The sequence below is a fragment of the Phasianus colchicus genome, chromosome 18, assembly GCF_987193195.1.
Source record: "Phasianus colchicus chromosome 18, bPhaCol1.hap1.1, whole genome shotgun sequence".
Lineage (NCBI taxonomy): Eukaryota > Metazoa > Chordata > Aves > Galliformes > Phasianidae > Phasianus > Phasianus colchicus.
The window spans coordinates 13040894-13064904 of record NC_143453.1 but is presented as its reverse complement, the minus strand read 5'-3'; the positions used below and the strand labels follow the sequence as shown (position 1 = coordinate 13064904).

At 47.3% G+C, this 24011-nt stretch overlaps 2 protein-coding genes across 3 annotated transcripts in view; one reads left to right on the top strand and one right to left on the bottom strand.

The window, feature by feature from the left end:
* YDJC (YdjC chitooligosaccharide deacetylase homolog) overlaps positions 1-3846 on the bottom strand; it is a 29087-nt gene extending 25241 nt beyond the window's left edge. The window contains exon 1 of one of the 2 annotated variants that reach the window (XM_031592845.2): positions 3479-3846. The gene's annotated coding sequence lies outside the window, so the exon portion shown is untranslated. The other variant, XM_090120904.1, reaches the window with a different exon arrangement.
* A 62-nt stretch (positions 3847-3908) lies between these two features.
* SDF2L1 (stromal cell derived factor 2 like 1) lies at positions 3909-9261 on the top strand. The gene is made up of 3 exons (XM_031592844.2): positions 3909-4137; positions 4648-4844; positions 6770-9261. Exons 1-3 carry the CDS (start codon positions 3978-3980, stop codon positions 7046-7048), a joined length of 636 nt encoding a protein of 211 aa, XP_031448704.1. The 5' UTR covers positions 3909-3977; the 3' UTR covers positions 7049-9261.
* Positions 9262-24011: the final 14750 nt, after the last annotated feature.

Here is a 24011-nt window from a genome sequence, read left to right as displayed (position 1 = left end):
CGGCCCCGGCTCCTCCGCGGCGCTGCGAGCACCGGGACCTTCCGCTGGCGGCCCCTGGCGGCCGCGGCCCGCGGCGACGCAGGAGGGAGGCTGCGGGGAGGCACCGGGCGCCGCGCGGCGAGGAGCGGTGCCGGAGGGGCGCCTCGGCAGCTGCAGGCGTCGTGCGCGGGGAGGCTCGTGCCGGCGGCTGCGGGTGCTGCAATTCCGTTACTCTCTTTGACTGCTCCGGTACGAAGTGAACCCCCCCAGCAGTGCCGCTAATACGTGGCTCCTCGGCCCGTGATCTCCACCGTACCACTTGTATCTTTCCCCCACCTTGGCTTGCCGGCGGTCTGAACTCCCCAGTCTTAGAACTCCATTTCAGCCGACTCTGCTCAGGAAATACCCACAGCTCTCAGCTCCCGACCGGGGAAGGGCAGAGAGAACACAGTTCCGGGAAGGGCAGCTCCTAGCACGTGCTGTCGCTCGGGGTTGGATGTAAGCCAGTTCTCCATCAGGCTGTGTATAAAATCCTGCTTGCCCTCGCATTCAACTGCCGTTTTCCCTTACTGTAGAAAAATTACAGTTGACCGACCAGAGTGAAAGTGAAAAAACGCACCGAGTAGCTCAGAAATGTTGAATGGGAGATGTTATCAGCTTGCAGAAAGAAAACATGAAGTTCCAGCAAAGCAGAACACGCCCCTTCCCAGTCTGTAATGTTACTTCAAATTATTCGTCCATTCGCATTATAGCAGAAAAAATAACAATCTGATGTTTGGAGCAGGGAAAGGGTGATAGTTCAGAAAGCACTGGGATAACACGTCTGTGAATTCAGGGTTACCGTTAACCACTTCTAAGGAGCAGGGGTGCAAAAGTGGGAGGTCTGCCCACTTAGCGACTCCTTTCCCATAAAAAAGATTACATGGAATTTTTTTTTTTTTTTTAATGAGAGATATATAGTCTTCCTATACTTCCAGTTTCTATATGTCCAGTGTCTTCTGCTTACTTAGCTATTTACCTCATTCTTACATTCTACTTTTGTCTACTGAATGCAGAATTATAAATAGCTGATTTGGGGTGTTTAATCCTTAAACAATGTGAGGTAGATAATAAGCTGCAATTCTAACATTTTTGGCAAGCTACTCTTTAGTCATTTTGATTTCTCCTTAGGTAACAGCATCCTGTTGATATTACTACTGCTTACTATTTGTATTATAGCCATGCTTAGAGGTCACAGAAGAGGTCTAGTGCAAGGCATGCCAATTGATACAAATATTTGATCTGGAATGAGGTTATAACTCTCCGTTCATCAGCATGGGTGCAAAAGGAGGAGACAGAAAAAAACACAGCATGTTTACAGGCCTGATTCTCTACTGCTACTCTCTTGTACTCAGTAGTTTGTCCTTACTGCCACCAGTGAGAGGACAAGGTGCACAAAAAAGTTCATGGAAAAGCTCATGCAGACTTATTTTTGCACCAGATTCTAGTAAGGTCAGAACTGTGCCCCATATATTTTGCCTGGGGTTAGTGACAGTCCAGGAAACAGAAACCAGGCAATATTATTGCAATGTTCTTCATAAATCAGAGGCTGTCTACATGCAAAGATGCACTACTTCTTTCTGAGGTGTACATCAATCCCAGGAGTTGTCTGCCATGCTACCTTGGTTGTCACTGCATGCTATTGTTGCATGCAGCAAACAGAAAACTTAAAGCATTTTATAAAAAGGCCAATATAAAAAGAAGGAAAATCCTTTTCTGTAATACATTCCTTTGGGTTAGTGTATTCCCTCTGAAATTTTCATGTGCTACAGATCTCCTATTCCTGTACACCAAAATTACATTAAAATCTGCTTTTCAGGGAGGGCCAGGCTGTACTTAGAGGTGCACCTGAGTGGAAATTGTAGGTGCTTTTAGTCCTTGAAAATCAAGTATATGAAATAACTGCAGGGTTAAGTGTCTGAAAACAGAAGGCACTGTAGTTGCACACCATATACTTCACTTTTGCAGCACTGCTGAATTTTTCTGTGTGTGTGAAGAAGCAGCACAATGAGATTCCTATCAAATATGCTGTCGTTTCCATTCCCAACATGCACCATTAGTTAATTTCAGTGGCAAGTTTACCTGCAACTTACAGCATTCTGCTAGAAACAATGGTGGGCCCTGTAGCAATGAGGTGGTTGTTAATTGCCATGGGTGTTTGGCATTGATAGGGTTCTTTGTTGGCAACTGTTCTAACCCAATTACATTTCTAAAGTACAACCAAAAAGCATTGTAGGGAGTACCGTGTAAATAGTACTAAATGCACTGAGGCTGAGCAACCTCCCAGAAAGACAGACAGGTGCCAGCTAAAGCCCCATATGATTGATTTTCCATGGCTAAAATGGCAACTACAGACATCTGTTTTTGCTATATGCGTAACAAGTGCAAACGTGAGCTCCTGTCTTAGCAAAGTTTCTTAAAATGACAAAGAAATATAGCATTTGGCTATCGATGTAAGATTTTTTATTTTGTGTGTGTGAAGAAATGTACTTCTGGGACTACGAAGTTTTAGTCCTCAGGTAAACACACCGGGCTGGTGTGTGTGCACGCAAATGTGAACATGTGAGCGAGTTTAGGACACAGGCTTCTTTTAAAGCAAGTCTGACATTTAAGTCAGAAATTCTTCTTAGATCAGATACATAAAACAGGCCAACGTGAAAAAACCCCTGAGCATTCAAGTGAGTGGTATCACATGGGTAGGAAACAACCTCACAGATTGGTGGAAGAGATAAAGGGTCATCTGAGCATCTTATGATGTTTCTGCTAGCCAGCAGTACTAATGTGTTTTCTAAATCATCCCATGATAGAAAAGTGCAATGTTGCAGTTCTGTGCTGTTGCCAGTGCAGAATACAATCCTTACAAATAATTAAATCCCAAGGCAGGTGCTCTTCTATGTGTTACTGCATTGCTAAGAAGGTAAAAAGCTTTTCCTCTGTTAAATGATGCTGATTTTGGGAGCGTCACACCAGACTGTTCCTGAGATATGGGTCAATTCAGTGATGAGTTTCAGAGGCAAAAGCTAAAGGACTGTGTAGGAGTTCCTGTGTTCTTTGTCCATAGCTGTTCCCTACTGATAAAGGAGGCTGTGCTGCTACTATTTGCAGGGGGGGAAACCCTTCAGTCTCCAGCACTCTGCAATGAAGTACAACGCTTTCTTTATCCAGCTTCCTTTTATACAGAACAGGTCCTACTGATCTCTTTATACTAGAAGAATTTTACAAAAAGAACCGAAACACAGCAGATGAACTTTCAGGCGCAAACCAGACACGACCACACAGCCAGCCGTACAGCAGCCAGCCTCAGCTCTCCCACGGCGCTTACACCCCGGCACGAGAAGCTCTAAAGCAGAGCTTCACTATCACACAATTTGCTCTGCGTTTCCCTGCAAGGCCTGTCGCCAGCTACTGTTTCTCTAACGGTCCCGACTACGCGTTCGATGAGGACGCTGCTGTAACAAACCTGCCGGCTGTCCTCTGACCCCAATTTTCAGCAAGGGGAAGCTCCTCGCGAGAAAAGCGCACGGGTTTCCCAGTGCCCGTGGGAGCATCCAGGGGCGATACCGCTCCGCGCCCGGCCACAGCCGCAGCAGGGGTTGGGAGCCGTGCGGGCCGGTGCTGCGGTGGGCGAAACCAACGGCCCACAAAAGCCCGATCCCGGCGCACAGCCGCGCCCGGGCCGTCGCTGAGGTAAAAGCGTCTCAGCCCGCCCTCGCGTCCCTCCCCGGGAGGCGCCACGCCGCTTGCTCTGATTGGTCGCCTCTTTGCCTCGGCCCAATGAGCTCCTCCTGCCAAGCTGCGAGTTCTCTTGGTCGCGGTCCAACGCGAGATGGAGGCCGAGCGGAGGGGAGGCGGCGATTGGTTGACTGCGGTGCTGGCGGCGAGCGATTGGCTGAGCTCGCTGAGGGGCTGCGGAAGCGCGCTCCGCAGTGTGGCGGCGGTGCCGGGTGGGCCGCGGCGCGATGCGGGGTGGCTGCCGCCTCCTCCCTCTGCTGCTCCTGTGCGGGCTGTGCGGCGGAAGGGAGCTGGCGCCGGGCGCCGTAACCTGCGGCTCGGTGCTGAAGCTGCTTAACACCCGCCACAGCGTTCGGTTGCATTCTCACGAGGTCAAATACGGCTCCGGTGAGCGGGGTGGGCTGGGAGGCGCCGCGTTGAGGGGCCAGAAGCTGGGAAGTGGCGGCGGGAGCGCTGAGGTGGCGAGGGAATGGCGGGAGGGGGGCAGGGGAGCGGGGCGGGAAGTGGCCGCGGGAAGCTGTGAGGGGGTCGGGGGATGAAGCCGGAGGTTGCTCCGATCTGTTGCCGAGGCGGCGGTGGGACTGTGGTGGGGGGGGAGGGGAGAACGCGGCTGTGGCCCGGCGCGCGGCGAGGCCGTGCGTCTCCTGCGTTGTGGAGTGAGGGGATGCTTCGCCTCTCCTTGAGGTGAGCCCTGCGCTGCGCCAGCGGCCTCGGTTCTTCAGTCTGAAGGGTACGGTACCTGCATTCCCACGGCAGCCGGTAAATGGGCAGTAAGAATTAAGTGTGTCTTAGTACTGTCGTGTCTTCGTGTTTAAAGCGGCTTTCCTCAGGTCTTTCAGGACTTCCTGAACTCAAGAAGTGGGTTGGGTCTCCTGCCATTTAATTCTGTTCCAACAGGAAGTGGGCAACAGTCGGTGACAGGAGTTGAAGCTTCAGATGATGCCAACAGTTACTGGCGGGTTCGTGGGAAGGCTGATGGCAGCTGCCAACGCGGAACCCCGGTGAAATGTGGGCAGGCAATACGACTTACCCATGTAAACACAGGAAAAAACTTACACACACATCATTTCCCATCACCGCTCTCCAATAACCAAGTAAGTTTTCTTAATCATAAGTTTTTGTACAAATAGTGCATGATTGATACTGACAATACCTCTTTCCAGATTTCTTGCTTTTGAAGAATCAGGGTTAGATACCAGCTGCCATCTCTGGATACGCAAAGTTCCTGTAGTTGCTTCTGTGTATCATAGAATAATGTGTTAAAGGTCTGATAGAGACAAAATGTAATATCTACCAGTATCAGTTTGTCACTATAGTTTTTACAAACATATATTGATTTCTTTATTCTGCACCACTGATACTTTGATGATTGTTTTGAAATGTTTAGCACTTTTACAGAATAGGACATTAGCTACTTTTCTTAATGTCATAAAGACTGACGTAGAGCCAGACAGTTAACGGTGTGTTAGGACACTTAGGATTAATTATATCCAAGTTCCTTGGTGTTCCAGTCCATTAATCTCAATCATCTTCTCCCTATGTTTGTTTTAGTTCCCTCTGCTTATTTATTTGTCCTCCCTTACCAGAAATAAATGAATCCACTTTCACAATCATCTGTATTTACTATTTTATATATTTCTAGAGCAGTGTTCCTCTCTGTAACTAGGGTCCAGCCTTATCCTTGAACAAATGATTGTCCAGAATTGAAAGTCTTTCTTAAAATGTAATCCAAATGTGTTGGAAGTTTGTTTTTAGTAGTCATTTTAGTCTTCCAGTAGACTAAGTAGATAGGTCATTAGATTCTAATTCGGGAAACCAGACTATTTCTAGAAACAGTTTGAAAATAGCTGAAACAGTAAAGGTCAGTTTTGTGTAAGGTATCTAGTTTGTGTATTTATTAAGCAAAATAAGTGGTGGAAAAATAGCATTTCAGAAGAATTATTTAAAAACCAGGTGGACTCCTGAAGACTTTCCACCTTTCCTCATTTGCTAGTTTAGACAATTCATTCAAAATTATCATTAATATGAAAATATTCAGCAACTGTCATTTTTTTTTCCTTTGCATTTGCTATGTGTTTTCACAGTATCTAAGCAAAAGGAGAATTTAAGTGGTTTCCTAGAAATTGATAGGACAGTGATTTATTATCTTATTAAAGTAAGGTGTGGTTCTGAGTACAAACTTTTATTTCATCAAAGAAGTTTGATTTTCAATTGGTATGTTGTCTTTGACACTGTATAGATTATATAAGGTAGAATTAACGTGACCCTAAATTATTAGCTCAGTAGGTTCAAACTATTGCAGTTCTATTTTCAAGTTATTAATCACTTCTAGCCATCTGATTTTTAAGTCTGTGTTGAGTCTTAAACAGTTGGAGCTGAGCCTGCCACGTTTATGAAAAGACTTGGAGTTTGGGGGGCACATAATGAAATCTGCTCTCTAACTTTTGTTTTAACAGGAATTTATTTGCCTTAATGGTTGTCCATCTTTATTTTTTAATGAGCCATTCAGCTGTCTGTCCAACAGTGCAAACCAAAATAGTTGTTGACTTCTAATCTTGGTATAATAAAGTAAAAAAGGAATACAATTCCTTAGTAAGTTAGAATGTTGGGACTTTGTGATTAAAAACTTTTGCAGTGATAACTATGACGCATCATGCTACAAAACTAGATGTTTACAGTTAGAAAGTTGTTTTAGTGCGGAATTAGTGTTGTTTCTTTTTAAATTGTTTTGTCAGAAGGATTGCTCTGAACTCTGTGCTCGAGATGTCTTTAATTTCTAATGTATGTTACAGTTGGCACTTGCACTCAGGTTGTGTGTTGGATTTTGTTGGCAATTTATGTTCAAGTTGTAGTTGCAGAGTTGCTGCTTCTGGATTTGAGAGCTGCTGACAGCAGTGTAATGTTTCTTTCCTTTGCATCCTTGCCTTTAAGTTTTGCTGGCTTTGTGGCTGATATTTTTGTGTGTGCATTGGCAGCGTTTGCTTATGTTTTCACTTCAGGAGATTTGTGTCTCTAACAGGAAGTAAGTGCCTTTGGTGATGATGGTGAAGGAGATGACCTCGATATATGGATTGTGCAATGCAGTGGGACACACTGGGAGCGGGAGGATGCAGTGCGCTTCAAGCACGTAGGAACTGAGGTGTTCCTTTCAATAACGGGGGAGCAATATGGCCATCCCATTAGAGGTCAACGGGAAGTTCATGGCATGCCCACTGCTAATCATCACAACTATTGGAAAGCAATGGAAGGAGTCTTCATCAAACCCAGTATGGACCTTGCAAAGCATGATGAGCTCTGAATTGCCGGGGGATCCGATAAGATTCATCTTTCTCCAGTGTTCAGAGATGCTAATACTTGGTCTCTTAAAAAGCCCCACCTTGCCTAAGTGATTGACTTTCTGTGTTATCGAAGGGCATTAGTTCACTCTAGGAATGCTGCACTTCTGAGGGAATGACATCTGCCAGGCTAAGACATTTTACATTTATTTAAGAAATCCTTTCTAAATCTTCAAGCTTATTTGGTGAAACTAGATCATATGCGTTAGTTCTCACTGTCATTTGTTTTGTTTATTACTTCTCCAAATCAAAAGAAATGGAAAAACAAAGTAGTACATCTCTGTAGTCCCAGGTACCACAAAACTTTGTATTTTGTAATCTTTTTTTCAATTATAATTAAATATTTGGAAACTTATTTCTAGCTAGTGAGAGAATGCTATTAATGAAGAGATGGAGTAAGTCTAGAAAGGGAAAATATTTCTTGGAAAATGGTGTCTTTTGAATGAGTCAAATTCAGCTATTTCAACCTTCCAGGAAAATATTTCAGTCCATCTGAAAATTGCTTCCAATGTGTTTCATGAGTTTCATTGTGTGCTTATGGAAAAGTTGAAAGTACTGTGTATGTTGAAGTAAGAAGACAAGTTTTTATTTATTACCTTTCTCCAAAGAAATTTGTGTTTTTTCCTGCTGATTGTGATACTGCTAATTCTCAAACAGTAAGACTTTTGCTCGAGGAGCTGGTGCAGAAGGCTACTACTTGTTTAATTAATATTCAAATTTTATAAACTTTCATGTGATGTGAATAAATTTGTCTTACGTTGTTCTTGCATGTCATTGCAAGCTCAGTATGAGAGTCCAGGTGAATAAGTAGTGGGATTTGCATCCATGTGGGGTTCTTTTCTGCAAATCCAGAATAAATGGAGAAAAGAGTGAATCTTAGAAAATTGTTTGGTCCTGGATTTTTAACGGAGGGGTAATTTCTAGAGTGTTATCAAGGAGTCTTCATTGCATAAGACGTTAATTTCTGTGTTCTCCCTCTTCTGTGCGAAGAGGGGAAAAAACCTAAATATGGAACACTTTTGTTACAGTGCATTACTGGAAATACTGACTGAAGCACAAAGTACCAGACATTTTCTATTTGCTTGAAAGAGAAAAGCTCAGTAAATGAAGTCACCAAATTCAGGTGTTGGTTTTTTCATGTGTAACTAGTTTACTGATTATAGTCCTAATTAGTCAGTTAATGAAGGAGGAAAGTTATGTGCTGCTTTTACATCTCTAGTTACATGCTGTTAGAGATGTAAAAGCATGTAACTTGATGTTGATGAAGTGTGATACGTAATTTCATTTAAGTTTGATAAATGTACCTATACATGTGCTGCGTATGCTGATCCCTCACACGCTTCTGCTGCACAGAATAGCTTCAGTTTTAATTCATGGTTTAATACTAGTGAAGATCCTTCACGTTCTGCAGAACAAGATGCCTCTGTTGTTTTGTGATATTCTTCGAAGGAGGTAAGAGTGTTCTGTTAATCTTATGGTACTGAAGGATAAGGAGCATTTTGGAGACGAAACAAGCTTTTACTGTTTTGTATTAGAAGCAAACTTTTCTGTAAGTTTCACCGGTATTCCTGACTAATTGTTATTGAAGTAATAAAGGATAATTACTAAAAAAAAAAAAAAAAAAAAAATCAGAGCTGTTTAAACAAGCTACACTTTCCTTTAATAAAAAGAAGGGCTTTTCTTTTGAAGTTGGTTTATGAGAAACTACAAAAAAGCGGTAGCACTTACAAAATGAAGGAATAAATATGGCAATGAGTTCTCTAGTTGTTTTTAACAGAGAGCTAAACACTTTATGCCTAAACCACATGGCCTTATGTCCTTTATGCCTGTTTGCTGGCATGCTTGTGGAATACAGGTTTAGCTGATGAAAAGGTAGATAGATCTGTATGGCTCATCTTGGTCTGTGTGCCACTTCTGTTGGTTTCAGTTCCCACTGCAGAAGCTGACAGACTTTTGAGTAAGCCTAGTTGAAGCACATCTTAGGAAACGATTCTATTATCATCATCATACGAAAGTTATGAGTTGATGTAAGAAATGCAGAGGCTTGTAGTTGTGAAAAATGATAGCTTGTGCAATTGCAAATGTGCATTTCTTTTTATGTAACTTCTAGATTTCTGAAACCTTAATTAGTAATGTTTAGTGCCATATTGTATGTTTTTAAACTGAATTACTACGATTTCAAAATCTCAGGTGTTTTTATTTCCTCTGATTGCTTACAGTTCAGCTTTCCAGTGCACCTTCCACAGCTGAGGACTAGAGACTCTATTTTTGTATTAGGTTTTTTAGTTGCTTTTTTTCCATATGATTTTAATAATCTGACAAAAGGTATTGAGACTTAGAGTAACATATGAAATGCTTCAACATGTAGATATGAAGATTTTAAATGTTGCTTTGCTGTTTTTGTTTTTTTTTTTAAGGTGGTAACCAAAATTTTATAGTATCTCTTTTAAAAGTTCTCTATGCACTTAAATGTTAAGTAAAAACTTTTTGTTTTGCTTAGCATACAAACTGAGCACTTGTCATTTTCTTTGTCTTTTCAGTATGAATAAGAAGTGCTGACTACTCCGTCCTGCTTAGGGAACAGTGCGTTAGATTACCTGTATAAAAACTTAGGTGGCAAATAGGGCGGTTGTGAGGAAAACAGAAGGGTGCAAGTGGGGGAGAGTCTCTCTCGTTAACCCGGCGCTGCAGCCCGAAAGCCTTGCTGGAACCGGGTCGAGAGCGGCCGCTAGTGAGCGCTGCTGCCCGCCGGCTCCCAGCCGGCTGCGGTGGATCGTGGCTGGGCTCCTCGGCGGGTTTGTGCTCCTCGGAGGAGCGAGTGCCAGCCGGCTGCCCCGCCACGGCTCGCCTTAGCTGCGCCCTGCCGTGTCCGGTGCTGCTATTATTTCAAAGGGAAACAAAGCATTAGCGTAAGCTGTAAAGTGATGCTTCAGGCGTTTCTGTTCGCTATCTTTCTGTGGGATCCATAAAGCTCTGCCAAGGTTGAAGTGTGTTTGTTTAAGGTAGACGTTTAAGGCAATTAGCTGTGTATTAAAACTAGGTACGGATTTCCTTTTCAGTAGGGGGGAATGAAGGAACACAAGGATTATTAACAGGAAGAGGAAAGAGTTCCCCACCTGTATACGACAATCCCATTGCGTTTTCTGAGATTCGAAAGCAAAACCTAAAAATAAAATGACCCGTTTCCAGCTGGTGCAAGATGTATTTCACATAAGTGGTAATATTACATGAATGCATCTTGGCCCCGATGTAACTGCCTGGTTTCCCTCGGCTACTGCCTGGATCGCTTCCCTTGGAGGGTCCTGTGTAATCCGGATGAAAGCCAGGCTGTTCTCTTACCGTGCCGGTACCGGTCTGTGAGCCGCTGGGACGCGATCTCCCTGCCGTCCTGTGGAGCTGCAGGTCCCACGTTCTTCCCTGCCGGCGCGGCTGTTGTCGCGGGCTTTGCTCGTTTGCCAAGAGGGTGTAGTTCTTCCGTGAGCCTACCTGGCAGTGGTTCCTCAGCATCGACTGCCCGCTACTGTTCCTTGATGTGTAGCGAAAAGATGCACTTGGTGAGGAGCCTTCCGTGATCCCGAGTAGCAGCGTTTGCAGCCTGTTCCTGCTGACAGCGCTCTTCGGGTGATGGCCGAAGGCTTCCTCCCAGCCCCGCTCGCCCGTACCCGAAACTGTCCTTAGACCCTGCTCCACCGGGCACTGATGACATCTCTTTATGCATCCTCGCCCTCCGCAGTGGGGCGTGGAGGGGAGCGGGGAGGTGCCACCTCTGCCTCCCGCGTGCAGCCACGAGTGCTGCCGGCACGGTGCCACTGTCCACGACAGGGTTCTGGCAGCAGCCTCCCTGAGACGGGGCACGCAGGAACCCCCAGGCACCCTGAAAGCTTGTCTCGCACCTAAAGGTATCTGGAGGGCTCCTTGCTCATAGAGATTCTGTCTGCTGTTTTACGGCTTGAGAGGGGGTTTCCAGCCTTCCCCGTCTCCTGGCATTGTGGCAGAAGCACGATATCATAGTGCCCTTCTAGCGGTTCCAAACTGGTGTAGCACGGTAGCTGGTTTAGATGCAGAAGGTACGTGGGGTGCGATGTAATAACCGTGTAAGCACTTGTAGGCAATAGGCGCAGCGGGTGTGTGCCGCAGGTCTACCGGGACACGCGTTTGCTCCTTAGGGGGCTGATTCTTAGTTGGGAGATAACCTCCTTCTTTCCTATCTAAAAAGGAACAGGTAATTGTGACCTTGAAATTGGCTGTTAAAAGAGATACTCTCCTCCAGGAGAGCTGTGGAAGGAAGAAAAGCCTAAGCCTCTCCGAGACTTTCAGCTTCCAGTCTCTTCACTACCCCCGGGTTTTAACGCTTCCTTACCGTGCCTCCCGAAAGCGAGCGCCGTCTGCATGCTGTCCCCGCAGGGGACCTGCAGGGCGGTGGCTGTTGTCCTGCGGGGACAGGGGGTGAGGAGATGGAGGAGGAGGATTTCTGCTCGGTGGGAGATGGCCAGGCAGGCAGAGGCTGTATGGGACCGAGTGGCCGCCGGAACGCGCGTGGAGGAGACGCGCCGTGCGAACTGGGCTCAGGAGGACGGCTCGGCACTCCCAGCCCCTCCTTGCCCGCAGCAGCCGCCCCCTCCCGCCGCTGCTGAGCCCAGCGTCAAAGAGCCGGAGTGGAGCTTCCAATGGCTTCGTGCCACAGCGCTAGGCTGCCGCGGGAGGGATGCAGCACGGTTATGTTGAGAGGGCGGGTGTCGTGTGGGACACTGCATTAAAAGGTATTTCTGATGGCAAAATAATAATGCGAATCGACTGCTCTCTTTTCGGACTGTCTTTGCACTCTTCTCCACAGGAAAGCTGCCTGGTCTAGATTATTCTTGCCAGAAAAGCACCGTGATGCTAGATCGTATTTTATTCTATCTAGTGCCTTAATAAATAGAAGGAAAATGATTATCTGTTATTCAGTCTGAGACACTATGGTTCAGAGTGGAAGAAAAAGAAATCCATTCTAAAAAAGTGTTAGCTACAGTCGAGGGGCCTTTGGTAGAGGGAAGTATGCATAAGTGGTCAGACTGGGGACGGTGACTCGGGCAGAACTGAGTGATCCAAAGCAACGTGTTGGTACCTCTTTTTCCCACCTGGAATTACAGATTTTCTTTGCCTTGTCCTTAAGTGCTATGCTGTGACTCAGGCCAGGCATAGGAAGGGTGGGCTGCCTGGCTGAACGCCTGGCCTCACGCACTATCCTTGCACCTCAGAGCTGCCCCTAGGCCTACTCAAAGCACATTAAAATGATGATGGCCATACTTTCCCTCGAAGGCAGCAGCACACAATGGCCCTGGCCCGGCCCCCGGTGGGATCTGCAGCCAAAGGGGAGGGCTGCATGTCTTACCTGGAGCTGCGGGCTGGCGGGAATCCCCCACCCGTCTTCCTCCAGGACTGACCCACTCAGGTTGGGAGCCCCCCAGGGCTCTGCAGAAGGTAGTGGTGGGATCTCCTGGTGGTACGGGTGGAGCTACAGTGGGCTCCCTCCGTGCTGATCTCACGGGACATTCGGTGGGTTTAAGAGTCAGTGGAGCAGAGCCAGAGAAGGATGTGCTTGGATTTCAGGGATATTCTAGGCAGGAATGGTCAAAGGTGTTTGAGTGGCTAGGTTGTGCAATCCTTACTGAGCAGCCTCTCCTGCTGAGGTCCTCTTCTCTTTCCCCACCTATTTTATTGCATGCCCGTGAGTAAACCAAAATGTTCTGAGGATTGGTTTCAGTCGGAGTCCCCTTTACGCCACCCTTAGCCTTTCACCCCTACCAGGGCTGCTGGATATTTTCGGCACCCTCCCACGGACGCCTGGCGGTGCTGAGCGGAGTGTACCTTCCTGCGGTAGTGGAAAGCAGCCCGATGCTCCATCCGGCTCGACGGGTGAAACTCGGCCGCCTTCCCCCGGGACGAAGCCGCGCCGACAAAACGGCGAGGCTGGCCGTCGGCGGTGTCCTTTCAAGAGCCACGCGAACGAGGTCCCTCTGAAATCCCCAAGCCGTCGGTTTGCGGGTCCCGGTTTCCCTCGGTGGTAGCAGCCGGGCTCGGGCGGCTAGCGATGCTCTGTTCCGCACCCAGACCGTTCTTACCGGCAGGGGGAACACGGCTCGGCTGTGCCCGGTCCAGCCTCTCGAGAGCTGCCCGTGGCGGCGGAGCCCAGGCAGAGCTGTCCTTTTCCCGTGGGACGCGCTGCCCCAGGCAGGCGCAGGCAGCTTCTCGTGCCGGTGGGAGCCCGCTGGCTGTAACCCGCTTGTGAAGTGTGCTCTTGCTCCAGTGCCATTCCGCTGGTCGAGGCTTTAAAGCGTCATCACGTTCCCTCTCTTACACGGGATGCAAATGCAAAACAGTGCGGCTTCGCTTTTCCCGATTTAAATATTATTCCCCCCACTCCGTCCCAATTTAAAAGCTCTTTTGCTTTTTCAGTGTCTTTGTACTAGCTTGGTGGATTTTCTTGGTTGTATTGGTTTGATTCGTTGCTCTTTTGTAAGTGTTCACTCATAATAGGAATAGTGGAGGAGGATGTTTGTGTGTGAAGAGGGAAGGGAGATGGAATTGATTTTTATCGGAGAATGTGGTCAAAGATTGAAGAGGGAAATGGCAAAAACTGCTCTTCAGCTTGCTCCAAAAGCTCCTATAAATGCCCCCAAATGAGTCACTTAGTACTGAGGGCTACAGGGCTGGCTGTGAGGAATCTTTCATTTTGCTAGTGCTCAGCATCTGTAATAGCTTGCACATGGAAGTGGCCTCCTGTACCTCTCCGGGGCTGTTGATAGATCTGTGTTTTCTTCAGCTCTGGAGGTTTTTTTTATTTTTTTCCTTTTTTTTTTTTTCTTTTCCCCCTCAGAGCAGAGATGGTTTGTGGTGGTGGGTTTGTTTTGTTGATTTTGTTGTTGTTAATTTAGATATGTGTTTAAGATCTAACTCTGTAAAATGAAAACCAAGCAACAGACTTTCTGCTATCACCCTAAACTTATCCTGAAAAGTGATGGAAATTTATGGCAGAAGAACAAAACAAAGTTTCTCTTCTGGCATAGTGTGATGGAGGCTTTTGTACAAAGTGTAATTCCCTACTGATTTTAATGGGGTGAACTGCTGGTAAGGATGCAGCAGCTCCTGGCAAATGTGTTGCTTCCCAGCAGAGAAGTGTTTGAAAAAGGCAAAGAAGAGGTCTGACATTGTTGTTGTAGCAGGGTGATTCCTTAAAATAGTTGCTTTATTACTGGTATATTATTATCATTGTCATTTGATCATTCTTTGTGTCTAAGGATGTTTACAAGACCAAGCGAGGTTTACAAGACCTAAGGTTTACAATACAAGGCACACCCACCTCCAAGGTGAGTAAGCAGGATTTCTACAAATTAGTGTTTGATTCTGAGCGCTGGCAGTGTACCTAGTTCTGTGCAGTGCCATGTGAATGATTTTGGTTTGCCAGTAAAGAACTTCCATTCTCAATCAGCCACCTACCTGCTGTTCTGCTAGCTTCTTATGGCAGAGATCTCTGCCCATGGAGCTCCTGGTGACAGCACATTAAAGACAAAAGCACGATTCTAAAGCTGTGAAAGCTTGAGATGCTTCTTCCCATCCATTGACTTTTGAGCAGTGGGTCTTAGTAAGGATGTGGAGCTACTAGATCCAGGCCTTGCTGGGGAAGTCACTGTTCTGAGGAAGGGTTTAGATGGAGTCTGAGGAGTTGTATGCTGACTGAGTGAGGCTTCAGCTGAAAAGCTGGGTGGCTAATGCCATTGTCAAGCGTCCAGTGGAGCAGTTTGACCACCTGCTACTCTCTTTGGATGGCAACAGGATGCTTGCTAGAAGACTTATTGGGAAGAGAATATGCTTTCAGGCATCCACGTGAGTGGGATTCTCAGGAGATAACAATGAATTGTGGTTGGTGGTTTTTTTTGTTTGCCTTTGTTGTGGTTTTTTGTTCAGTTTTTTTTTTTTTTTTCCTAATCAAAGAAGGCTCTAGGATTTTTTAAGTATTATTACTAAAGTATCCCTTGCCTTCTTGCTTATCACTTTGTCATAATTGCCAGACCATATTGTGTCTTTGGTTTGTGTTGGATGAATCTTGAGGGCTGGATGTGTAACCAGTAGCAGGATACAGCCCTAAAAGCCAGCAGCCTTTGCTTTCTACAGGGAAGTAGCTGTCTATGACAGCCCTTCTACAGGCAGAGTAACACCCTCCACTGCAGGAGAATGAGCACAAGGCTTTCCAGCAATTGGGGACTGGGGTGGGGTTGGAAATCTATTGTGCATTGGTTTCCATTAAATATATTATGAGCTACCTGGTGTTATTAGGTCTAATCACAAGAATTTTCCTCTTAAAGCTGTGGCTGGATTTATGTTGATCACTTTAAAACAAATGTCACAGATATATTTAATAGAAGTATGTGTAAAACCCCAACCCCCAAATGGTATTATGTAACCAATACAGTATTTAAGTGCCCCCTGTGTAAACTAACTGAAAAGCCTGCTGTTTGCCTTCTTTGCCTCTGTTGTGTATTGGTCAAGCAAAGCCAGGCACTCTGTTTGCTGTTCTGATTACTATTTTAAAAGGCCAGATCCATAGGATCATGTTATCTAGAAAGTGAAAAAGACTTAAACCCCATTTTCTGGGCTTAGAGGGCTCTGGGACTGAGTGAGAGCCCTCTCATGTGCTGCCCAGAGTGTGAATTGCCAAGCAAGCCTGTGCTGTTTGAAAGCACGCACTCACAATGTACTTTGTCCTTTTATTTTGGAGTGTTCAGGGCAGTCCTTCTCAGTGGCTTCATAACAGCCTCAGCCATGGGGTTCAGCTAAGCTCAACAAAGGTGAAGATGTGTTAGTGTGAGGTCACGGAGGTGGTGGAAGATAGTGATACATGTCTACAGATGAAATCAGGTGAAAATTAAGAGGTGGATTTCCTCTTGCTTTTAGCCAAATAGCGTTTGTAGGCCTCCCACTAATTCATTGTTATTTATCTGCCATCAGCTCCTTGCCCAGTCAAATCCTTTATTCAAGGTGCTGGATCTCAGGAGCACAGTGGTTTCCCATTATTGTTATAATCTTTAGCCAAAGAGATGTCCCTCCTTCTCAGTAATGCACCAAAGTGGAAGTAATCGCTCTTTTTTTCTTCTTGCATTTGTCCTTTCCTGTTTCATTCACCAATTGAAAAATGGCTAAAGAGCAGCCCCCATTTCACCTCCCCTTTTCCATGATTGACTCAGCAGCTCCTGGGACAGAGAGAGGAAAGGGGCCTCGAGGTCACAACCTTCACAATCTTCAAAGCCCCTGCCGCTTCCAGCAGCTGTCACAGCTCTCACTGACCATATCCCCAGAAGGTCAGCAAAAAAATAAACACTGGGGCCCGAATGATCCCCTTCTCATGCAAACTGTCCATTTCCCTCCCCAGCTCCCATTCCATGCATAGCTCACACGTTGGAGACCCCCTTGGATTTGCACAGAGCTATGCAAGAGCAAAATGCCACAGAAAAGAAAAGCAGAAGGGCTTCCTGGGCAGGCAGAGTGGGAAAAAAGAAAAGCAGCTTCCTGAGCTCTCCATGCCCACCCACAGGCTGCTGCAGCCATTTTGTGTGTGCAAAGCCTGGAGGTGAAGCTGGGGAAGGGGCTGACTTTTCCCTGGGAGAGAGACTGCAGGGAAGGATTCAGCTTCTATATCTGGTTGCGCACGTGAGAGATGGAAGAAAGAGAGAATCCAACAGAAATAGGAAATTATGCATGGACTGGAAAAGCCTTTTCATCAGGATTAGATTGCATTCCCCTTCTCCAGCTAGTTTGCTTTCTGCACTCACCTTCCTCTGCAAAAACTCATGATGAAGCAGAAACAGGGTTGAGAAATGCAGGTTCAAAAGGCCAGAGTGGAAAGGTCCTTCACTAAAGGAAATACCCCTCCCCAGCCTTCATTTATAGAAGTATCCATTTCACCATGGCCACTAATAATCAAAGGGCTATTTCCTGGCCTTCCCAGCACAGCTCCCAGCCACACTGCCGGTCTGATGTCCGTTATTGTAAACCATTCCTCTATCGCCCCATGCTCCCCCCGGCCCCACTGCTGAACCCAGCACTAGGGCATGCCTTAAGCCTGTTTTTCAGGCTGCTCGGCTAAGGAAGACATTCATTTTCCGTTTTCACCCTCTTCCCACAAAGAACAAGCCGGCTATTAGCACGCTGGACGGCCCGACAAAAAAACCGTCGAGGGGCCGCCGCTGGGGAGGCAGGAGGGACTGGAGACCTGCAAGAAAACCCGCCCGGAAGAAAAGGCAGCGACGGGAACGTGGGAAGGCACTTTATTTAGGCGGATGGCCGAGGCCGGCCCGCTCCCTTCGCCCTGCGCGTTCCGACAGAGCGAGCAGCGCGGCGACCCCTGCCCCGCTCGAGTGGCTCTTGGGGGCCCGGCCCGACGGCCCGTCTCTTCCCCGCCCGCTGTTACACCGGCTGGGCCCAGCTCTCGCCGCTCCCCGGCGCACTGACGCCCTTTCATTATTGCACTGCTCGCTGCGACCGTGACAGTAGTGCAACAGGGAAAGAGGGGCAGCCCGCCCGGTAGCCCTGGCCGCCGGACTGGGGCACGGAGGGAAAGCCCGGGTTTTGACGGGGGGGAAAGCGGGTTGTTCCTGGCTTTGTCCCTTAGCTGGTCGCCTCCCCTCGGAGTGATGCCCGGGGGGTTAAATTGAGGGCAGGGGTCGGGCGAGCAGACGGGAGGCAGCGGTCCTGTAGGGCTTCTTGCCCCCCTGCGCCCACCGCCGCGGAGGGAACGCGGCCCCGTGCTGCCCGGAGGCGGCTAAGAAATCCCCGCGGCTGTGGCCGCTCCGCCGCACCCTGAGCCGGCCCCAATCCCCTCCCACCACCCCTCTGCCTGGGCCTCAGAGGTCCCGAAAGGGACCGCGGCGACCACCTGAAATGGAAGGCAAGGCCACCCACCCGGCCAGCCCGACTGCTGTCAGCCCCCAGCTGATTTCTCACAAAGCGGAGAGGAGATTGAGATTGAACACCCCCGGCCCTGCTCCTTTCCCACGTACCTCCGTAAGCAGCTCTCGGGAGGGGCTGGGGGCAGTGTCCAGCACAGCCGTGCCTGCACCAAGCCCGGGCTGCGGGGCCCGGCCGCAGAGGCACGAGCTTTGTTTAGATTATCAGGATTAAAGCCTCGGGCTCTTCGTGCAACGCTCTGCTTTGCACAGCATTGGTTTTCGGGCTAGGATCAGGCACAGGAACAGCCGAGTGTGGCTGTATATCTCCTCCCATCCCTTGGTGGGTGTTTACATCGTTATGTAAAATAGGCACCCTTCAAACATCTCGGGACTTGTACTGTTTTAAAATGGAAACACTATGGGTTTCTGCAGTTTCAGTCACTGCTTGTGTCTTTTAAACATAAGGCCATTTTGAATCCTCTGTGATAGCATCAAAAATATGCCCATTACTCACAACTTGAGTCACCACAATAGCATGATTATTTGTCACACATAACATCTCTGCACAATTACTTGCCTATCTAACAATGCTTGGTATTTCACAACTTTTCCCTTAACTCGATGGGCACATAGGATTAATTTTTCCTGCTGTGGCTGTCTTCTCTCCATGAAGAATACCCTCAAAAGAAAAGACCCTATAAGCAATATTGCACTACTACCCTGAGCACAAAAGCAGAGGCAATATTGATAGGGTCTCATCCTTAAGGTTAGGAAGCTGGATAATGTTTCTTGCGACAGGTGATTGGAGGGAGCTTCATTCCATGCCTGTAAATGGGGAAGGGGTAAAAAGTTAGAAAGTAGCGCAGTGCCCTGTGGATTGCAGCACCATGTGCTTCCTGGAGTCTGGGATGAAGGAATGGCTCAAACCCCTGCCCCCCGCTTTCTCCCAGGATGTACTTAACACCAGTGTGGACTTTTTTCTAAGGATTCTATACCTTTGTCTTCAGTTCTCACATTTCTTCTGCATAGTTTTCTCTCCTTCGTTAATAAACTCAGTCAATTAGATGCCTGAGCTGTTAGCGGCTGGGAAGAGCTATTTATTTGATTAACCGACAGTTGTATTTTGAACCTCTTATTAACAGGCATTGAGCACACAGAGAACTTCCTTTCCAACGCTGTCTAACTTAGAGAGCCCAGTGTTTTAAAAAATCCCACCTTTCATTAGAAATCACAGGATTGAGTACACAACCACCAAAAATTAGAAAGCAAAACAGTATCTCCATGGCTGGTTGTTTTTTTTTGTTTTGTTTGTTTGTTTTTGCTTTGTTTGTTTGTTTTTGTCTGTCTCCTCTCTTCCCCCAGCACCTTTCTGTCCTAGGCTGGATGGCACAGTCTTCAGCTGGAACTGGCTTGGTGCTAAATGCACCAACAGCCACAGAAAAGAATCCCAGGGAGAGGCCAGCACACTTCCAGCTTCAGGGCTGCTTTCTCAGCTAGGCTCTTCCTCTGCATTCTGGCTCCCAGTAAATATGCCTAGTGCTTCCATCATGTAGGAGTACTTGAGAGTACGGGAAGATGAGGGAAACTTCATTTCCAAGCCATCCCAAACCAGCTCATTATTTCAATGCTGTCAGATTCTCTTTCCTCAGCCTACTTTGCAGTGGATTAAATAAGAGCAGTAGTTGAGAGACAATCCCCTAATTCATGGTTTCCTGGCTAATTTATGCATACCACATTGATCTGGTCTTTACCATTAGAGATCCCTGGCATTTGGCATGCTGGTGTGAGGTAGCCCTGCACCCCCTTTGATGTTGCCTGACTTGCCCAAACTAAGGACATGCCAGAGAAAAGAGAACAGGAGAAGCTCCATTAATTGTTTGTTTTTCTAATGGCCTGGTACACAAAATCTCCAGTCTGCACCAGTCCCTCCCTATCACCATCCTTTGCAATGCCTTGAAATGATGTTGAAAGCAAATGGGGATCTTTCCTCCACATTATTTATTTATATTAACCTTTGCTCACACTAATTAAAAGGCCATGTTCACAGAGATTGCTGTAAGCAGCTCAGAAGTTTTATCAAACTTTATAATTTTTGTTACCTTGGCAAAATCTCAGGTTTTAATCCTGCCACTCTGCTTCTCAGCAATCCCTGCAACCTAGACTTCCAGTTGGGCTGAGAACAAAAAAGATGCAACTGGGCTTGGCCTTACCTTTCCATCTATTCCCATCCAGTCTCTACTTTGCTTATATTTACCATGTGTTTTCCACTCTTCAGCCTCGATGGTGTTTCAAACAAGACTTATGCTTAACACACACCATTTAACTTCTCCACTGGCCCACTGGTGAGTTCACAGTTGAAATGTTCAACTCGCACACCGAGTCACGTTGCTAATCATTAGTAATACTGGGGGAAAGCACAACTTGACAATGTCTACACAACTTCAGAATTGTAGTAGCTGCAGAAGCTACAGTTGTAGCAGGAAAGAGTAAGGGATGTAATTAGAAACATCAGCCAGAAGTTAAGGTCCAAGGAAAGGCAATTAAGTCACAATATGTTTCTGGGTCTGCACTGAGAGCCTAGATGCGCCTCAGGAATTCCTTTATCTCCACGTGGTGCACTGGCACAGGGCAGCCCACGGTATTTATTTATTTATTTTACAAGACAGGAAAAATAAAGGCTGCTTCCGTCAGCAGTAATATTTCCCCAGTTTGCAAACAATATGCAAAGCCCGGGTCAATCCATGTTCTATAGCAGGGAGGCATCTCTGGAATGTATATGGGGGTTATTTTAAAATAAATGTTTAAACACGAGATTATGAAATGCACGCTATTTATACTCCAGGAGGCTCAACATCTCTAGATATGTTTAGAAACCTCTCTTGCCTTTAATCACAGTTATAGAAACTGAATGGAAATGTCACCCATACTAGTATGGAAATAACACTCTATGTTGCTCAGTAATTGAAGATCTTTTTTCTTTTGGCAGTGCTGGGGGGATCTTTAATTGTAATGGAGTTGTTGCTTTCTGTTTAAGCCTTCTTTTCTGATGCAGACAGACAGACTGAAGTGTCCCTAAGACAAAGCTTTGGAATAAATATAAAGCAGTGAACTGACTCTCAGGAGCTCAGAGGCCTCCTGCTCCTTGTGAGAGTAGACCTCATCTTCCCTGGCTTAGTTTGGAAGCCATTTGCCCTTCCATTCCTTGCTGTTTGCTTTTTCTTGTGGTTAAAGGTGCCACTTTGGGCAAATGTGTGTTTTAGATATTTATCTGGGTTGCAGCTTCACATAATGTGTCAGGACAACAAAGCCTCAGTCCAGCCTTGTTTCCCTGCTCACAGCCATTTAACTAGCCCAAGGAAAGGAGGCCATTTAAAAGCCATCTTGCAATTAAATACATTACATAGTCCATGATAAATTTTCTGCAGTGGAATTGACGCTGTTACCAATGGTCAGAGCCAACACTTTGAAAGCAGCTGAGAGTTGATTTTAGACTTCTCCATTGTTTTAAAACTGGGAAGTGTTGCCTTTCTAATTCTCCCCTCCCCCCCCCCCCCTTTTTTTTTTCTGAAAGAGAATTCTTAGCATTCCAATCCGGACTCCTTAAGTCTATCTAGCAAGTTACTACAAATCCATCCATAGAAAAAGGGGATTCTTGCTTCCACGCAAGAGTCAACCTGTCCAGGTGTGAGACTGTGGAAAGGAAGGGCTGGGAGTCCTCCCTGAGCACACCGCCTGCTCTGCATGTCTCACCCGCTGGCCTGGGGACTGTCACCCACTGCCACTTAGCAGTACTTCACCCCTGATGTAGGCTGACATCTCCTCCCCTAAAATCAGGAAGGATTACACTCCAAAATGTCCTGCCATTTAATTCTTGCTTATAATATTTAGTTTGTGGGTTTCAATAACCCTTTTCTCAGCAGCAACATTTCCTCAGCTGGCAGAAGCCAGATCTGCGTCAGTGAGCTCCATTAAAAGGAACGACAGAGCTCCTTAAACAGCCTAGACTTTGTAACCCCACAATACGGCTTTTCTGCATGGTGTTTACCAGCACTCTGCTGTCTGATGGGAAAAAACAACAAAAAATACAACAACACAAAATGCCCTCACAGTATGAAATGCAGGAGCAAATAGGGGGCTAAATCCTATCTCTTTGGAAATGACAATCCCACTTCTGGCCCTGTGTGTGCAGGACAGCAGCACTCTTAGTACTTGCCTCAACCGGTGAAGGCACGGCGCGGGGCCAACCTTGGGGCTCCCCAGCCACACTGTGAGCCCCAATGGCTGTTCCCTGCAGCAGGGCATGGGCTCCCCGCGTTAAAATCCCAAAAGCCCTGAGCAGGGCAGGGGCTGTGTGTCCTCCCCAGGTCCCATCCCTGCAGCTGGGGCCAAGAGGGAGGGCACAAGAGGGGAACCACCGACCCCTGCCCTTCCCAGCCACCTCTTGTCCCTAGAGCACCCGAGAGCTGTGAGAGCGACCTTAACACAGATCGAGCACTAAATGCAATGACTCCAAAAGTCCCCCTGAAAAAAAAAAAAAAAAAAAAAAATCGCCTCTGAAAACTTAAACCATCTGATTTCACTTTCCGCTCCAATTGGTTGTGTAGTCAGGGCGCAGGTCTGGCCTCCTCCACCACACTAATACTCTATGTGTGCTGCCTCCACAGAGGAGGGGTTCTTTTAACAAGTTTATGCAACAACAGGATGGAGGCTCTGCCGGAGCCCTTCCCCCCGCAGCCCGACCTGATTCCCCGCATTCCTCCCTCACCCTCCCCCTCCGACCCAACTGGAGACAAACTCTGGCATCTCCACACACATGCAAATGGTTTCCCTTGCACAAATACAGACTCCTGAAGGGGGCCTTTGCTTCCGAATCCCCCCCGCTTTTTTTTTTTTTTTTTTTCGCTATTACATTCCTCAGCCAGGCAGGGTTAAAAAAAAAGAAAAAGAAAGAAAGAAAAAAAGAAAAAGGAGAGAGAGTGAGCAAGTGGGGAAGGGAGGGTTTGGAATGTGCAGCCTCCATCCCAGGCCCCAGTCTGCAGGGAACCCTGTCCTTTACCCCCACACCCCAGGGCCTCGCAGGGCTGCGGCTCGGTCCCAGCGGGCAGGCAGCCCCGGGAAGGTGTCCCCTAGCCCTTTGTGAGCAGGACATGGTCCTTGTCATCACCCAAGCCTTCCCCTACATCACATGCCTCAAGTGCCCTCGCCCATGGGAGGTTTCCAAATGCAGCTACCATCTTATTTGTAGAGACCTAACTTTATACAGAAAAACAACCATGCGTAGATTCCCCCCAGGATTTCTCCAGCGCCAACTGAGGCTGACATGGCTGAGAGGCCATCTTACAGTCTGGTGTCAGCACCACCAGGGCTTTTGCTGCCACTTGCTCCTGCCCACCGATGGGCTCCACACACACACATGCTCAACATGCATGTGGCCCAGCACTGCCTGCACCAGCGTGGCTCCCAGCGCCTCACTGGGCCTCCTCGTACCCTCTGATCTCCTTGGCCAGAGGCAGTGCTGGGCCCTTGCGCCTCTGCTCTGGTCTCTGTTCTGTTCTCATGGATGGTGGAGGGAAGAGCCACCACCCACAGAGCCTTTACAGATTTCACTTTCTCCTACTTCTTAATTAAGCAAAAATTAGAAGAGGAAAGCGCCTACGCTAAACAGGCCTCCTCATTCCTTAGCAAGCACAGAAATGGCAGCCATGCTACATACAATGCAGAGATGAAGGAAAAGAAGAGCTCCAGAGAAAGGGAGCCACGCAGGCTGTGTTACCTCCACTGAGGCACGGGAAGCATTCTGCAGCCACCGTCGGTCCCCCAGCCTCCACTTGGGAGGGCTCAGTACTCTTCTCTGAGCACGGAAGGGAGGCTGGCAGACTCTAACTCCCCAACAGAAATACGGGGACAGAGAAGGTATCTTTTGTTTGCTCCCGCTCATGGAGGAACAGGAATGTAATACTGGGGACGCAGCTTCCCCTCATCCTTCTCAACTGGGATCCCC

What these genes read in the sequence shown, in the direction of transcription:
- SDF2L1 (XM_031592844.2), top strand. Translation starts at nt 3,978, where the DNA reads ATGCGGGGTGGCTGCCGCCTCCTCCCTCTGCTGCTCCTGTGCGGGCTG. An exon ending in CGAGGTCAAATACGGCTCCG is followed by an intron (nt 4,138 to 4,647) that starts GTGAGCGGGGTG and finishes CTGTTCCAACAG; the next exon opens with GAAGTGGGCAACAGTCGGTG. An exon ending in CACCGCTCTCCAATAACCAA is followed by an intron (nt 4,845 to 6,769) that starts GTAAGTTTTCTT and finishes TGTCTCTAACAG; the next exon opens with GAAGTAAGTGCCTTTGGTGA.